The 18298-nt window shown below is 46.3% G+C and overlaps 1 protein-coding gene across 7 annotated transcripts in view; it reads right to left on the bottom strand.

Annotated features, from left to right (window-relative positions):
- Positions 1–6668: 6668 nt before the first annotated feature.
- The window catches only part of TP63 (tumor protein p63), a gene marked incomplete at both ends in the record, with an annotated part of 103254 nt that continues 91624 nt past the window's right edge, over positions 6669–18298 (bottom strand). For all 7 annotated transcript variants that reach the window (XM_080349628.1, XM_080349629.1, XM_080349626.1 and 4 more), the window contains 4 exons: positions 6669–6965; positions 8245–8338; positions 9186–9330; positions 10271–10428. In XM_080349628.1, coding sequence (XP_080205754.1) covers positions 6669–6965; positions 8245–8338; positions 9186–9330; positions 10271–10428 — 694 coding nt within the window. The remainder of the gene's footprint in view (positions 6966–8244; positions 8339–9185; positions 9331–10270; positions 10429–18298) is intronic.

Below are 18298 nucleotides of genomic sequence, written 5' to 3'. Positions count from 1 at the left end.
TGCCCTCAGGTAGGGCGTGCATGGTGCTGGGAGCCCAGGGTGCTGCTGCACACTGGCTGTGGCTGCAGGGTGTTGCAGCATGGAGTAACCATGCAGGGTTGCTTACCGACAATGCGCCTCCAACCAGCCTCCTGGAGTGGGTCAGCTCTGGCTCTGAAAACATCCCTGGACAGAGGTTCAGCAACTGAGGGCACAGCTTCAGGCTTTTTACATGTAAGTGCTGCCTGGGATGAGAGCAGTTGCCTCTCCTTGTTTAGCAGGTGGTGATTTTCAGTCTTCATCTTCTGAATTTCTCATTTATGCTGGTGTTGGTTGCCATGGGCACAACACTGGGGATTCCCTGGGTGCACAGCAAAGGGTAGAGGAGCAGCAGCTTTCCCAAAAGGCAGCTACAGTAAAAGTTGCTCTGAAACAACAATAGGTCACTTGCTTATTCCACCCATGCAAAATAAACAAACGACTTGCTACTGCAGCTCTTGCATATGGGATGCAAGGCAAAAGGTGTTGAAAAAAGCAGTTTTATAAAACTCATGCCCATGCTCTGAGCACAGGAGCCATTGGGGGGCAGGGGCACGAGTGGTACACACAGGCTCAGTAATTCGGGTTGCACCCACCTGTGGTGGGGAGCAGGGAACCACGACGGAAGCAGGAGAAGAGTTGACACCGTGAGCCTTCATCCGCCCCAGCCCCCGGGGCTGCAGCAAGTCCCTGCTCCCCTGTTTCCCGCTGCCGGTGGCGAGCGGCCCCCGATGCCCGGCCGGCCCCAGCGGGTCCCGCTAGAGGGCAGCGGCTCCCCGGGCAGCGCGGCCGCTCCGCCCGGCTCGGCGGAGCATCACCGCTTCACCGCTGCCCTCCTTGTTTTCATACGTATTTCTTTTTTATTACAAATCCCCTTGCCAGAGGAACCAACGAGGGTGGGAAATAATGTACTCTGAAGCGTCCTGGCTTCAGTGCAGTCAGATCTCTTGTTGCCTCATTTTTTTTATTTTTTTTTTTAATCTTCTGCTGAACACTCATTTTGAGAATGTTGGCAGTTGAGGAAAAGCACCATCTCTTCCCTAGGTCTGCCGATTTTTTTTTGTTTCAGTTTTTCCCCTTTTCTCTTCGGACCCTGCACCTGTTCCTTTGCTGCACACAGAGCCCTGCAGCCAGATACTTGCTGCTGGATCACACACGGCTGTGCCTGGAGTGTGTCCCTCGCAGTGCAGCCACGAGCCATAGGATCTCTACAAAACTGATTGCACGGTCAGAGCTGTCCTGCTTAACATTAATAAACTTCCCTTGGCCTTGATGAAAGCAATAATGAGAGCACATCTTCCAGGGCATGATTCAGAGTGGGAAGCTAATATGCTCTGAAGAGCTCCCCAGGGACTTTCTTGCCACTGATGATGCAGGGAGCCTAATCTCCTACCCCAGGCAGTTGGGAGAGACAGTGTAAGCACCTCCCTTGCATGCTGTAATGTTTGGTATCAGCCCAGCTGCCTGTGAGTAATTGCTGAGCATGACAAAGGGCACCCACGTCCTGTTGGAGCATGTATCCTCATCATTCGGGGGAAGTGGCACAGCCAAAAAAGCCACTGACTGCTGTGCTCACATTATCACTGCATGCAAAGGACAGTGCACTGCAACAGCAGTGACAAAAATCAGAGAAATGGTGCATGGAGACCCTCACCAAACAATCTTAAAGTTATCCAAGTTTTAATACAGTTGCCCACAAGCCTGTGCCTAATGTTGGTGTGGGAGCATTGCAAGGTATGGTACATCTATGACTCTCATATAGCCTTGCCTTTACTCACCAGTGGTCCCAGGCATCTGACTTGCTTCATGAAGGCAGAGCTGATGTTTCCTAGAAACAAAACATGTGACACTGTAGGAGTGTTTACAAGGAAGCCAAAGCATTTTAACAGAACTAACTGATCCCTCCCTTCAGCCCTAAAATAGGACTTTGACCAGTTTGAGCCAGGGAAGCACACAGCCACACTCACCCAGCAGCAGGGCATGGCTGCGATGGACATTCCTACAACATCCACAGGCTGATGGAAAGGGCTGCAGAAGGACTCCGATTCTTCTACCAAATGAAAGGCACCTATTAATAGAAATACACACACACACAAAACCAAAACCACCTTGTTCCACAGCACTGATGTTAAGGCCTTGTGCTGAAGGGGTGGTATATAGTTAGGAGAGGATAGCTGTGTAAGGAAAAGGGGCCCAGATCAGGAGGGCAAAGCTGTAGTGAATGGCTGCTGCCATATACCTTTGAGTAAAATTTTGTCTCTTTAATCTTCAGCAAGCAAGATGGGAGAGCAGACCGTTCAGGGGAGTTTTGCAGGGCTGAAGCACTGGCCTGGCATAGCTCCTCGCTAACCTTCACACAACAGTTGATATAAACTACACATTTTAAACATAAAGAAATCAAAAGGCCAAAGAGCCCAGCCTCCTGCTTGGTGCTAGGGCTTGGCTGCCCACATGGTTTTCCCACTGAGAAACAATGTGCAAAGAGGCAGACTGGGAGGCCAGGTCCCGCAGTCCTCCCACAGCAGTGCAGACAACTGCTTTGCCATCAGGAAGGTAGGGGTTTCTGCTAAGCCACACAGGGCAGGAAGAACGTGATGAGCAAGACACCCTTCATAGGCTCCACTCGGACGTTTGCCAAGTTTTGCTGTGTCCGGATAAGTTTCATTCCAGGGGACTGCTAGCTTCAGCACACTTAGAAAACAGCACAGAAGGGCATGCATGTCTTCAGAGGTCCACCCAGGCTTGCAAAACATAGTTGGAAGCTTGTGATGGATCCTTGCCCTGAAAACTTCATGCCTGCATACGAAGCATCCTAATATCCAAAGACAAAATTCCAGTGGGTACGGGTGGAGGGCAAGGGTGCTGGGATTCCTCAGCACTGAAATCCTTGCTGCAACATAAGCAATACAGAAGTTCCTAATTCAGCAGAGTACCACAGCAGAGAGCAATTGCAACCATCAGCAAATGCATATCAAGCCTACCTGGTTAATTGAAACTGAAATTCTTTTTTACCTGATCCAATTTGCTCATCTACATGCAAGGAAAGGGTCCATCAGCTGAAACAGTGAGTTCTTGCAGTTGTTATAGTAGCACTTCCCTCTTTGAGGACAACGTGCTTTTTAACATCACATTCACGTAATCCCTGGCTGTCAAAGTGGAACCACAGGAACTGATGCCTCTTGATAACCAGAGACAACTGCTTCTCCAATCCTTCAGCAAAAAGGAAAAGAAACAGTGACCAGAACCAAAGAAACCAGGCAGCCATTCCCCACCCTAATAGTAAATGTAAAACTAACTCCCAAGGGAAGCCTTTTCCTCTTTTAAGATCTTTGTTATTTTTCAGACTCTCCCCCCTTCCTGAGCCCCCTCCCCAACCATAACCCTGGAAAACTGTAAGAGAGGGAGAGACATGGGGTCCCATACAGAAAACACTGATGGAGCTGGGCTGTTAATGTGGTGGCCCATGGACAGACTGAAGGTCGTGGCTGATGGAGGCTACTCCATCACTTTCGTAAAGCCACCCCACTGGCTCTGACCTGCTGTTCTTTCAAACCCTTGGAAGAATTGCCACTTCCCAGTGCCTGGCTCAGAAACAGGATAAAGAAACATGATGAAAGGGCAAAAAAAAAAAGCCATGCAAACAATGCAAAGGCCAGAAGACTTCACAGTTCAAAAAGAGGCTTTACAGCAGCTGACCCATTGAATCTGCCAGGGAGATGGATGTAGATGGGGAAGAAGGGAGGTGGATGTGTGGTGGCACCTTATAATATACCCTTGTGACATGGATGGTGTGGCGATGAGAAAGCTGCACACATGGGCAAAGGTGATGCTAAGCCCCAGCTGCTAAAGAGGAGGAAACAGCAGCAAAGAGACTCCTGCTCATTTCCAAGAAGGCGTACAAGCAAGAAAAGAAACTCTTCACAAACTCTGTGTCATTTTCAGTTTGGCTTTTATTTTCATCCACTTCAACAACAAGGTGTTCCAAAACACACACTGGTCTTGGTGAAGGCAACACTGTCATTGCTACAAGCATTGGCAGATTCTCAGATCAATTAACCCATATGCTTTGACGTATCAAAACAAAACAAACAAACAAACAAATCACAGCTCTACAGGGGAGGGTAAAAGCTACAGCAGTTCAAACTCAGTTGAAGATTCCAGTTATACAGAGGTGGGCTCCAAAGTGGTATACAGTCGAAAAAAGGTTTTCACAGCACATATTTTATTCATTAGTGATGCAGCAGAAAAGCTCCATTCTTATCGGTATGTTGAAAAGCAGATACAGAAGTTCTTGCACCCAAACTCTGGACACAGCATTAACCTTTCTAGTCACAAGCTTCCTAGTCCCTAAAATGACAGTATTTTTACATCAATATTTGTACAATACTGAAGCAGCTCAGAAGGATTACACAATGGAGATGCAAAACCTTGGGGGTGGGAAAGGCACAACCTAATTCACCTCCAGGAATTTGCAAAGTACCGGCACTATCACTTTCCCCGCACTAACACTGCCCCACTGAGTTAATTCTTGCATAGAGACGAGCAGGATGACTCACTTCTTTCATTGCATATAAGAAAAGAAAAAGACATAGTAAGTTTTCCACACTGAGCATGTTAAATACTTTGAAATCTAGGACACTGCTCTTTGAAGTGTTACAAAATAAAATTATAAAACAGGCTTTCAGTACCTGCTCCCTCCCCTCTCAACTGCAAAGTAACACAGGAATCTCAGTATGAAAAATACAAATGTATTTGTCCAGCGATGAGTCATTTGTTACAATGTATATTGTAAGCATTCTGCATAAAAATAATAATAAAAAAACAAAAACAAAAAAACAACATTTTATCGTGGTTCTGTCAGACCCGGTAGCCCCAGAAGGAATAAAAATCGGCACGTTATGGTGTAGGAAACAAAAATTACAAATACAAAAAAAGTATGTATATACACAGTTTACAGGGTAACCATCTTGCCTTACCATTTAGAGCTATCCAAAATAGGCTTGCATAGTCACCAAAAGGCAGTATTTGAATGCAACACAGACCTGGCACAACAGACGGAGGAGGATGCTAACAACAATACTCGACTTCAATGAAACATCTGGCACACAGCAGGGACCAGAAAACAGCCACTGCACTGAAACGAGATTATTTGGTTGTAGCAAGGTAGGATGACAACTCATTCAAGCTGCTTTTATCATCTTTCCCCAACCAAAAGAAATCAGGCTGTTAAAAACAGCAAGCCCGCTTGAAAGCAGCTGTGCTGAGCCGAGCTCCTCAGTTTACGTTTGTTTTGTATACGTTAAGAGTCTCACTACCTTGGCCAATATAAATGTGAAAACACACTTTGTCAGGTTACTGGTCCACAGGATCACTGGCAGTCAGAAAATGCCTCAGAGCACAGCTGCTGTAGAACCAATAAAGAAAAAGAAGAGAAAAATCAATTTCTCGTGTAAACATGACTCCTTGCAGTAGCAACACTCATATTACCAGGAACTGGTCCTTTTTCAAAGGCAGTTGGAAATTGCTTTTTTTGCTCTCCACTTCTAGTTGCCCATCTCTTAGTCTATAGTCACCAGCAACAAACCACGACAGGCTCCAGCCTATGACAGAGATATCTAAAGATGGCTCTACCTTACTTGGCAGGAAACCAATCTAGCATAGTCTAAATAAAAGATTGTCTGGGTTTAGGATAGCTGAAGCCCTACAAATCAGTGTGCAGCTCTCAGCTGGTCCTGTGTTCAACTAGAGGCTAGGCAGGCAAATCCTTATGCTAAACTAACCAGGCTGTGTATGCGGCAAAGCCTAATTCGCTCACTTAAATGTCAGTAGTAGTACAGAACAACTAAAGTTTGGGTGGGGGACAGAAGTAAAGAGTGACTGTTATATTTGTGTTTATATCCTGAAACAAGCAAACCAGGACATACACATGAATGTAAATTCAAAAAGAGAAGAGACAGCAGGTGTGGGTTTGTTTGTTTTTCCAAAAGAAGGCGAGGGAAAAGGACAAAGTGGTGGCCATAAGCACTGGCCTGCCCAGCAAAGTGCATGTGCTGTCTCCACTGAGAATATTACACATGAACAGAGTGCTTAGCTCCGTGGGAAGAGGCTGTTTAAGTGCAACGTTCAGCAGACCAATTCCCATTTATTTTTCGGAGGAACTGCCAGTTCTGGGTGTGGTGGCTTGAGGGTTTTTGCATTCAGTTTTAGAGTTGTTGCATTTTTTTGTTTGTTTCAGCTTTTAAAAATTCATTTTAACCTTCCCGCTTTGAAAAGCAGGATCACTGGATGAGGCAAGTTTGCAGGTCAGGACACCCATGAGGTGTATGAGGATTCAAAAGTCAAGAAAAGAAGCCCTCTCCCCAAAGGAAAACATGAAACAAGAACGATGCCTTCTCAAGATGGTCAATGGCTTTCAAGGAAAAACCACCCGCCTTCCCCCTTCGCTCAGCTCTTCCCCTCGTGAGAGCCGGGGTGGAGGTCGCAGCCCAGGAACATGACCTAGACAGCATCAAGAGCATAACTAGCATGAGTGAGCAAGAAGGCTCCCTCCCACCCTTCGTCCAGGAGTGCGGTACCAAATGGAAAGGAAGACAAACGAAGGGCTAAGCAGTTTGTGGCCGAGGCGGGGTGGAGGGGGCGGTCTGCGTGTCTCACTCCCCTTCCTCCTTGATGCGTTGCTGTTTGTTGCGCCGGGCATCCATGTCAAAGTTGAAGTCGTTCCACTCATCGCGGGGCGGGAATGAAATGGTCTGCCGGAGCGTGAAGCGGACCGCGTCGATGACCCGCTCCCCCCGGGTCTCGCTGGAGCCCACGCTGACGGTGGAGGCGCCGCTGGGGGTGCGCAGGAGGTGGGGAGGGGAGGAGAAGTCATGGAGCTGCCGGTGGTCCAGGATACCCTTCCAGATGGCATGGCGGAACTGCTCCGGGATCTTGAGGCTCACCAGATCCTGCAAGGTAAGGTAGAGGTCTTAACAGGGCAATCCCTGAGCAGGCTGGGCTCCAGGATTAGAAGTAGCCTCTGGGCCACTCTGCAAATGCCTATTAACCAACAAAATTGCTAAAATCCAGGTGGCCAGGATGCACTGTAGAAGACTAATCCTGAAGGTGGTGGTTCACTGCCAAACAAGCACATGTAGCCATGAGGCAGCAAGGACTAATGACACAAGGTCTGTTTTGAAGTGACACAAAGCACGCATTCATGCATAAGATATGGTGACCTAAAGCTAGATGTTTAACTGGACTGCAAGGCCTTCAAGACAACCTGAGGGAGAGCTGCTGGTTGTCTATGGTGGGGGATGCTGGGCTGCAGAAATTCAATGACTTCAAAAACTTCTGTGTTTATTTCAAAGCCTGCAAAAGGATTTTAGAATTCAAGCCTGAGCTCCAGTGTAGAGTCTGACTCTACAGGAGTTGCCTTAATTACTTGAACATAATCAAAATTTAAGGACAGACATATAACCTTGGAAAACTTGGACTTTGAGACCTCATCATCTCTGGTGCAGTACCTGAGGGTAGCATTACCTAAACTCTGGGAAATATGATATCAGCTTCTGAAGAAAATAGCAACCAGCCTTGGTTAATTTGGGTCAGCTTTTCTAATTAGAGAAGCAGCAGCAGGAAGGCAGCCCATGCTGGGAAGCAGAGACACCACAGCTTTGCAGAATCTCAGGGCAAAAAATATGGGACAGCCAGCTCTGAAGAGAGCAATGGCACAGGAGAGGAAGCAGCAACCCTGTAGCAAAAGCCATGCAAGAGGAAAAAAAAGAAAAGAAAAAAAAAAGAAAAAGAAAAACAAAACCACACCAGGGCTGAGATGCCAGTGGCAAGGGAAGATTGTTAAGGTAAGGCCAGAAAACAGAAGCAGGGAGGGGAAAAAATGCAGACCATTTCTGGACAGCCTACTCGTCTGCAGGCAAGTGAGGTGTTTCAGAGCTGTGTAAACTGAAACCAAGCCTTGCAGAATTAACAGGCATGTGGGCTGGGGCCATTTAGGGGGCTAAAACAGAGAGTAGTGGGGAGGGGGAGACACTTTTCCTCTGTGCCAGGCAAAGCTGTTACAACTCTGGCCCTGAGTCCAGCCTCTCTTCATCTCACAGTAAGTCTTCCCCATGTACAACAGCCTTAAATAAAACTAATCATATAAAAATATACTGAGCCTGGATTTCTGACCCATTCCTAAAGCAGGGCCAAGAGTGCAAATGAAGGAAACAGTGAGGAGTTACTTACATCCATGGAGTAATGCTCAATCTGATAGATGGTGGTCAGCCCCTGGGTCGTGAAATAATCCACACAGGATGAGCAGCCCAACCTCGCTAAGAAGCTGCAGAGGAGGAAGGAAGGAAGGAGAGAGAAAAAAGGATCACCCTGGCTGCAACAGCCCAAACCACAGGAAAACCAAACACTCAGCCAACTTGCAGCAACAGGAGACAAAGCTTTTTCACCCTTGGCTTGACCTTCTCCAAGACATTCCAGGCCAGCAAGTCACATTGCTGCCACATCAAACAGATCAGGGAGTCCTTCAGCTCAGCACCTAGCAGACAACCCTTATGGTAGCACCTTGCCTTGGTCAACAGCCAGTGCTGCACGGCCTGGATCTTGGGGCAGGAAGGCTCCCAGGGACCATCCTGCCAGGTCACTGCACCCAGAAGGTGGCTGACCCCATGGCAGCCTGCACGGATAGAGGGCTTCAGCAAGGGGCTGGGTCTGGGGCTCAGACACATCACACAAAGTACTTAAAAATCAGCACATTTCTCCCTACGTGTAAAGGATTCCTCCTCATGGTCAGCATCTTTCAAACTGTGTGACCTCATGGAAGGGCAGAGGGGCTTCTGAGCCCAGCCATGGCTTGTTGAATGGCCAAAGGGAAAAAAACCAAAACAACAGTTTACAAGTCTGCCTGGTGCCTTTAGTTCCACCAGTCCAACATATGCTGTGTCCCTCAACTTTCCTGCAGTCCTAATGTCCCTGTTTCTCTCAGCTGCTCAGAGGTGGGCGTTTGAGGCTTGGTGCCCAGAGGGTGCCAGCCCCAGGACTGCCAAGACTCACTGGGATCCATTGCTCCAGGAGAACAGGGCAAGAGACCCAGCAAGACCCTTCAAGGCTCCTGATATGAGGCCTCGGCTCCCTGTGGGTGGGAAACGTGTGCCAGGCAGCCTGATCCCGCTCACCTGACGATGCTGCAGTCTGTGGGGTACGGAGGAGGGGGGGTGCAGTGGGACGTTGAAGGCATGGAGAGGGGAGGAGGCAGCGCCTGCGTGGGGCTGAGGCCATTCATGTCGCCGGTCATGGCCATATGGGTGCCCATCATGGGAACTGGAGGAGAGAAGAAGGAGGAGCACATTGTTACCCAGGCATCCCTGGACCACCACTTCGCCCCCAGCATGGCACCGAGGGACAGCACCCACAGCCAAAGCAGCCTAAGATCGCCTGCAAAGCCCCACACAGAGCAAGCTGACGGGGAGCTTCAGGCAGGGCCACAATGACCACACAAGGATCAGATGACAGACGGTCCTTCAGGTGCTCTTCCCTCGCCAGAGCAACTGTCAGCAGCTTCGCCGCCACCGCGTCACTGTCCCTTACAAACAGGCTTGGTAGAAACCTAAGGAAGCCGTAGGCGTCTCAGCTTTCTCTGCTGCAGGAGAGGAGTGGGACAGAGCCAGCGGAGTAACCCAATACGGAAGCCAAACAGCTTTGTTTTCAGAGACACCACGAGCACCTAAAGGGGATCAGCAACAGGTGTGGGCAAGAGCCCAGTGCTTTTGAAATTTAGAAAAAAAAATATATATAAATATATACACATAACAAAACTCAGCCCCCAGAACCATGTCTGTCATCCTGGATTTACAGGGCTGTTGGACACTCTTAAGCAGCCAGGAGAAAGCAGGTTACAGAGCTGTGAAAAGCAGCTATTTCCTTCGTAACTGAGAAGGGTCTTAATTGAACTTAGGGGAAAACAGTTTGCCAAGGTTTGCATCTCCTCTGCTGGGAAAGGAAGAAACAACAAGTCTTGGAAGACAATGCAGCCAGACAGATCTGAAGTGAGAAGTAGCTCTGTGCACCCCTGTGAGGCTCAGAGAAGGATGCTGAAGCTTGGAGAAAGCAGGTGACTCGCCTTGTGGCACAGCAGCAAGCAGTATTTGGCTGTGCTCTAGGATCCCCAGGCTAACACTAGCCGCTTAGGAATGCCAAGTCTCCTTCCCTAGATTAGTGTGGTGCACACAGAGCAGGAGAAGAAGGAGTGAGGGTTTCTTACTGTTGGTTCCCATGCCGTCAGGGATGGTGGTTGGGGTCAGGGCATTGCGCTGCTGGGGGTTAATTAGCTGGCTGACCGAGGGCAGCTTGTTCATGCTGTTCATTTTGCTGAGCGGTGGAGAGTTGGAGCCATAGGATGACTGTGACTGCATGGAGGTCCTGCAAACCAAGGAGATGTTAGGATAGGAATCACAGTGGTTGATTGTTAAGAGGGGGCATCCAAGGGTCTATGTTTCTTGTTTGTGGCAATGGTGAGCTACTGCTAGTGAAACCGCTGACATCATGGGAGCATCGCAGATAAAAATCATTGGAGACAGAGAGAGTCAACAGGAAAAAAGAAGTTTCCCAGATATTCTGGGCCTTTAAGAAACACATGTCGAAATACCAACAAAGGGGAGCTTCACTTTCAGTTCAAATTTTTTTAATTAAGGAAAAATTTCTACAGAAGTTTTTCAGCTGAAAAGCACATATGTAAAGCCAGCAAACAGCTGCCAAAACTCAAAAATAGTATTTTTAAGTTAAACTTTCCTTGTGGTCAGAGGCTTTTTTGTAAGAACAAGAGCTAAGGAAGCTATCTCAAATCATCCTAACTGCCCCTAACACCTGACTGCAGAAACAATTTTCAGATTGAGTCACACTTATTACCTTGGTTTCTCCAAATTTCCTAGTTATTCACATAATCAAGTTGTTATTAGGTGTGTCTATAACAGCCAGAGGCTCTTTGCTCAAGACAGATTCCATACACCTTAAGGACTACTACTGAGATGGTCAGAGCTGCCTGGGATGCCGACGAACAGGCTTCTGCTTGTGTTCAGGAGAACTTGGTACTCAAACCCCGCAGGCTGCTTGCAAAGAGTATCAGATTATTATTACCACTTGATAACGGCTCTAGCTTTCCTCAAGTCCAGACAGCCCCAAACTCCATCTAGCATTTCCATGAACTGGGCCAGAGAAGCTTTCTGGCGAGCTCCCTGTCACCAGCCCCGAGGGTCCCAGCTGCAATCCCACCTCGTAAGCAATCTGGAGCGCAAAGAACAGACAGCTTCTGAACGACAGCCCAGTTCGCTGATCAAGTTACAGCTGCGGCATCCCATCTGGAGTGGGGTCTTATTTAGGATATGCAGAAAATGATCATTAAAGCAGGCCCAACAGCGCAATTGGCAGAGCATTGCCATGCCACAAGAGAATGGGTTTTTCTTTCTCTGACACCAAGTGTATGCGCAAGACTGGGCAAAGGTTCTGGGGAAGCAGGCACACTTCCCAAACACGACATACCCTCCCAAGCCATGCTCACCCCACAGACCAGAGGTCACCCGGCTCGCCGCAGAGCCCAGCACTCATTTGGCCACACCACGGTGACCCCGCAGTGAATGTGCAAAGGCACATTCCCATCTCATTTCCCATTGGGAAACTTGTTCGTCTGGGTATAACTGGTTACACCAATTCCTGGGAACTGGTTTTCCTTCTATGCAAAGAGAATAATTATTACTTCAAATAAGCAACGTGTAAGGGAAAGAAAAGGCTTATTCCTAGATAATTTATTAAAACCTTCAGCACTCAAGGTCAAGTTTCATGCAATTACATTGTCTCTAGCTTCCTGCACTTTTAAGACTTGCAGTGTTGGGTGGAGAAAACATCTATGCTAACAGGCCAGAGTATCTAAGGCCCCGAAGAAATGTTACCTAATTACACAATTACAGGAGGTACAGAAGGGTGTGAACTGTCCTTTGGCAGTGAAGATGCAGGACAAGATCCAGCAAACTTCATAGACTCAAGGAAGTGGAAAGCACAAGAAGCTTCACAAATTAATATTAATGATGGCAGCAACTCCCAAGGGGAAGTGAAACCGAGCCATGAAGTTCAGATCCAACTTTTCAAGGTTAGGGTAATGATTCAGATCTGAGGTTTCAATTCACCAATTATAAAAGTTGAGGCCAGCCATGAAATTCAAGTCAGGTTGACACCACCCTTAACCTAAGAGGCTTCTGGATTTAGGACCAAAATGAATATTTCTGCTTTATGGGTTCAGGCACCTATCATAACTGAGCTTCAGCCAAAATTAATACACATCTGACTAGTCTCTTAGAGCAAAATGCACATGATATGCAACTGAGGAGGTCACCACATACACAGTGAAATTCCAAATCAAAACAGCAAAGACTTTCCAAAAAAGATATAGCTGCGTTGTCTAAGCTCAGCACAGTTTCTATTCAGAGGGCTCATGACTAGAACCTTTTTATTGTTTGTTTGTTTGTTTGTTTGTTTTATCTCTTGCCCTCTCCACAATTAACAGTGATCTCAGTGAAGCTAGTTAGGAGTCTATAAAATACTTTTGGAATAAAGAAAAAAGAGTAGCAAGCGAGCACAAGCCAACCCAAGGCACCCTGCACTATATAAAACAAATGCATACTGTAACATAGCTTAAGGAATCCATTCTTATCTCATTCATGCTCATAAGAATCAAGATTAAGACAATCAAGCTCAAGTGAATTAAAAAGGAAACAAAAGCTTTTTTTCTTCATACTCATACTCATTTCAACTAAATTATTCCATCACATGAGCAGACATAAACAAGGTCTAGAGAAAGCCATCTAGCCAAAGAAAAGTCCCAAGATCAACCAAGACGCAAAATTTTATTGAAAATTAATGTCACACATCAATATAGCAACAGCCTCAGAAACACAATAAAATGGTTTTGGTATTAAACACACAGGCTATACGGTGTTTGAGTATTCATTTAAAATATATTGGTTTTTTCTCTCTCTTTTTTTTTTTTTTAACAGTCATTATAAGAATGTCATGCACAGTGATTTCCATTAAAATTATACTTACTATGTCTCAAGAAAGATTAGAAGTAGGAGCATTAACATTTCTTTGATATCAATGCCAATGAAATGCATTTTAATATCAAGGTATAAGGACTTCAATTAAGAGTCTATTATACTTCTTGGAACAGTCTGATATGAAAGGCACTGAGTCACATTCCACAACTGATTCTTCTCTCTTCAAGAGGCTATGTAATTATTTAACCAGTGACATTTACAGTTCTGCAAGCTCATATGAGGGCAATCGCCTCTTATGCTTCAAGGCATATACTGATCATCTCAAGAGGTCAGGAAGGAACTTCCTTCTCCCACATACGAAGTACAGTTCAGTTCACAGGTTACCCTGTATAATTATGTGCTTTCCCAGCTCACTGGATATCAGCCTGTCACCAGAGGTAGGAAACTGCTTGGATAAACCAATTACCTGATTCAGTAGGCCAGTCCTAGAGTTCTCATTCACACTGAATGACCACACTGTCATGTAAGCACCCTTAATGTAAATGATATGAAAAATCATTAAGTGCAAGAAGAGGGCAGCTCAGGCTCAGAGAGTTTAAGATTTCACCTGAGCCCCTGTGCCGATAGTTTGCTATCCCTGAAGAGCTGGAGCTAGTCACAACGCAGAGAGACCCAAGTGGAATCAAAGCTGCCCGGTTCTGTGCTTGCCTTTCCTTGCAGTAGCTGGAGCAAGTGCAGCAAGGGTTACATCCTAAGTTCACACATGGTCATGATGCCCATTGGCAATGTTTTCCCAAGTAAGGTTGCCCACTGTGCTGCATAACACTGGGATGTCACTGCTGTAGTCTAGTGATGGCTCACAAGTGACACAGATGATGCTCAGTTGCACTCATCCACTTTGAAGGAACATGAAGCAAGACACGAAAAGAGCAGAGAGGCATTTTTGCTGTCCACATCTCAAACAGCTGCTATTCTAAAGCAAGCAATAGTGCATCTTTTCAACCATACAAGTGGTTTGTAGGTTTGGTAACTAACTGGGAGCATGGAAAGGAGGAGCCCTGATGGTCACTAGGCAGACAGCAACTACAGCACAGCGACAAGGGTGGTGATAATGACTCCCCTTAGATTCCGGGTATGGGAATTTCCCAAGGCAGGCAGTGGATGCAATCTGCTCTCCAGAAAATGCAGCTATAGGAAATCAATTAGTTGACATAGACTAATACAACCTGACTGACTGATAAGGCCCAATTAGTCCACTTGGTTATTCCTCAAAAGGAAAAGGCTTACTTTTCTGAAGACTTAGAGATGTCAAAGAAGGAAACAAAAGACAGCTGGAAAAAAGCTTTCTTCTTTTATCTGTAGAGGACAGACTACTAAGCAACTCCACTTGCTTCTAGCTCCAGGTTATTTGATTAAAAACAAACAAACAAAAAAGCACCTTGTAAGATAAACACCTTGTAGCTAGAGAGCAAATCAAGTCATCATTAAGACCAGTTTCATAATTGTCATCCTCTTATAGGTAAGGAGGACAAATCAGAAAGCCTTTCCAGGGGAAAGTGGGTTCCAAATAATTTACATTCTTGTTTGGTGAGAGTCCAAGGTGCTGTATTGCCCTCCATGGTACAAGAGATTTCCTAGAGGTCAGACCAGATGATAACTGGAGCATGAGCTGGAATCTGCTCACATGGGCTGGGGATGCCTTGTATCTTCTGGTGGTCTGCCTCCTTAAATTTGCTGGTGGATAAGCCCTGAAGCAGCACTCTAGATACAGATTAGCGTGTCCATGTCACAGTATTTCTGTATTGCCATCCTCAAGCAGACACAACCAACATCCAGGAATAAACCTTCATTGGAAGGATTGACAGTGCCAAGCATAATCCTATGTTTGGGCTGCATTTACAGTTCAGATTCCTACCTCTCACAGGGAAAGGAACAGTATTGCCTTTCTTCTCCCAGATTAAATAGCACAGAGCAAAATTTATCTGTTTTGTGATCTTGAAGTACTTCCTGGAGTTTCCAGGCAAAATAAAAAGGCACTTGACTTGGCTAGCTTTACACAAGGAACAATGGCAGAACTGCAACTGTATGAAATAGTCACTGCTTGTGTTTAGTTAGTTATGATTGATATTTAATCACAATTTTGGGGACTCTTCTCCATCAGCCCTCACCCACACTCCTATGGTAGAGCAAGTCTTGCTAAGACAACAAAGGAGATATTCAGAGATGGGATATGGCTCTCAAAGGAGATGTTAGTACGAGCCATCACCTGCTCAGACCACAGCTCTGCCGCTTGGAAGCGGATGATGTGACGTTCAGAGATAAGTCTTCTCCCACTGCATCAGGCTTTTTTCCTTGGTGGGTGGCCAGGAGGCCCACTCTGCATTTGGGAGGCACCTTCTCTTCAGGCTGTGCCTAACCACAAGTGTGTCAGAGCCAGGTGTGCAGCCACTGCAACTAAATCCAGCATGGACTGTGCTGCAGTCACAGAGGTCCCCAACAGCACTGATCCAGCCCCAGGCTTAATTTCCCAGGGGCCGCTAAAACTGGTGATCATATATGAGTTCTGCTCCTCAACCACTGCTGATCTGGGCAGACACTAGCCACAGGGAACACCATTCCTAGTGTACCTTCAGTAACTTCTTCACATTGGAGAGTTCCTTGGGAGAGATGCCACTGCCTGAGAGTGCGGGTTGAAGGATACTTCTCTACCAGAATTAGGGGCTGTTCTTCATGTAAGGATGTTTGAGCACCTCTTGGTGGGGATAGGCACAGCAGCCATCACATCCAGCCTCAACCAGCTCCTCCCTCATCGCATCTAGTGCCACAGGATCTGCAGTACCAGGAATTTCATGGTGTGTGACTTGCCTGTTGATTGTTCCTCCTTTGTGCTGGTCTGGGCTTAACACTTTGAGATGATGTTTCCAAATGATTCAAATCCACCTTGTCAAGTCCCATACAAACAGCTTTCAGAGGTAGAGTTTGATACAAGCAGCGTGAAGATTTACAAGTCCTTGCTGAGAAATGGCCTCCTACACAGGAGCTGCTAAGCCAGGATATACTTTACAGACACAATAAGCAAAAGCAAAGGCCACTGGTTGCAGAGGCCAACAGTGATGGTGCAAAGTCAAAGTCACCCAGTATTCCCTACTATTTTTATGTATTTTTAGACCAGACCCTTTATGATTTGAAACAAGGGAAAACAACTCATTATGCCAGATCAGTAGGCATTTCTACAGGGGAAAAAAAACCCCACATTATTTCTTACCAGTGCCAATTCATATAATTATTGCCTCCCTCTGTCCAGCAGTGCAAATACTTCAGCTACTTGTGCTATTAATGCATGACCAGCATTAAAACAGGGCAAATTGACTATCACAGACTGTTTAAACACACCCAACCCTCTTTCTATCCCCCCCCAGCCCATGAACACAATTTTAACTTAAACAAGACAAGAGGCATTTTAAAATTGAGACCTGCTCAGAGAAACCCCACTGAGTTTCACAAATACAGAAGTAACAGGAAAGAGTATCAACAGGTTACAAAAACAGGAAGAAAAAGGTACACCAAGACAGACAACATTGTGGTTCCTGACCTCCAGATGCTACGGACTACAGCTAAGAGGTCTGTAGAAGTTCCTGTTGTTTCTGCAAAGTTTGAGTCCCTTCAGGAGATTACTCTCACTATCCACTTTGTTGCTATCAGGCTGTGTATTTGCCCCACTGTTCCTAGTCCTGCCAGCTGGGCAAAGTGATCCCAGCAGCTCAGTTTATGGGTATATTGATGGGTTTGGGGGGCTGGAATGTTTTAGGATGGCATCAGTCTGTTTGGGAGGGTCTCTCCTTGAGTCCGTGAGTTCACTTCTGAAGCAGGCCGAAAGGAGACTGTAGAGAAGGAACCAGAGAAAAGAAAAAGATGAATGTAAAGGACCCTTCACCAGCCACCAAGAGAGAAACAGTCACCTTCTACCTTCATGATCACAGTACAGGCTTTGAAGGAGGGAAAGAGCAGACGTCTCAGCACCTACAGTGAGGGTATGTGACATCCAGATTTAGAAAGCTGGAAAGCCCCTTGCCAGCAAGTGCTTGGCAAGGAAGAGAAAAGCACTACTTGATAGGGAAATCTGATTTCTGTGTCCTGGTCTCATGGGTACAAATGGTGTCCCAATACTGTTTCTGGTGACAAATACAGGACGAAAAAAAATCACTCAGCCAAAGGGGAGAAGGAGAGAAGCAGTTTCCACTGAGCTCACTTCAAACTTCAATTAAAAACCAGAAGCTGGTGCTAGGGAGAGCGGATGGTGCCTACTGTGAAATGGCTGTATTGATTATATCTCAGGTCCTCTTCTTTTCAAAGCCAGGGGGACCCTCTGCACTAAAGCTGAGGGGTTCCTGAGGCTGCCAGCTGATGTGGAAGGTACTCAGAGCCAGCAGAGCAAATACAGCACCTTCATATACCTAATCTCACCCTTTTTCTTGCTGACTTTCATCTTGGCAATTCTCTAGTGAAGACACTATCCGAGTGCCTGGAGTTTGCCACACATACAAAAACCGAAGCAAATCATGCAAAAATCCACTACTAGCTTCTACATGGAAAATGAGAATAACCAGGTGGAGGTATGAAGAATACCTTCCCTGCCAGCCTCCTCCCTGTGACAACAAGCATGAGGCTCCTTGTAGCTCCCATCTCAGTTGGAGCACTCCAGGCATCGGATAGCTCGGCGCTGTCGTACCTCACTTGTGAGGTTAATTCCTTCTCATTTGGATAATGAACTGTGCTGTTTACTAGATTGAAAGGCAGCCAGTGGGCTGGTAGCTGAAGCCCTGCTGATACATTACAGCAAACATTTCTTTCATAGGATTCACCTGGATATAAGAGTCCTCTTCTTGGTAGCCATTGGAAGACTTTGTGAAAACCCTTCAGTCATAGGAGTTGGACTTCATGATCCTTAGGGGTTCCTTCCTTCCAACTCAAGATATTCTATGATTCAATGCTATGACCAATTGAAATAAAGACTGTTCTGAAAACAGTGTGCAGCAGGTTGGAACCCACCACAGGAAATTTTGCTGAATGCAAAAAAGTGTTTTCCAGTGAAACCTTTAAAGACTGTGAAGATACTCCTTGGGATTATCAATGGTAAACATATTTCACACCAGAGTACTGAACAAACTTTCCCTCCCCAACCACCACTGGTATCTCTGGCAGAAGGGATCTTCCAGCAAATCCATGTTCTAAACGAGTGGTGGCAG

The sequence above is a fragment of the Nesoenas mayeri genome (assembly GCF_963082525.1).
Source record: "Nesoenas mayeri genome assembly, chromosome: 9".
Taxonomy (NCBI): Eukaryota; Metazoa; Chordata; class Aves; order Columbiformes; family Columbidae; genus Nesoenas; species Nesoenas mayeri.
Note: the sequence above shows the minus strand (reverse complement) of the source record. Positions and strands in the feature narration are given on the sequence as shown.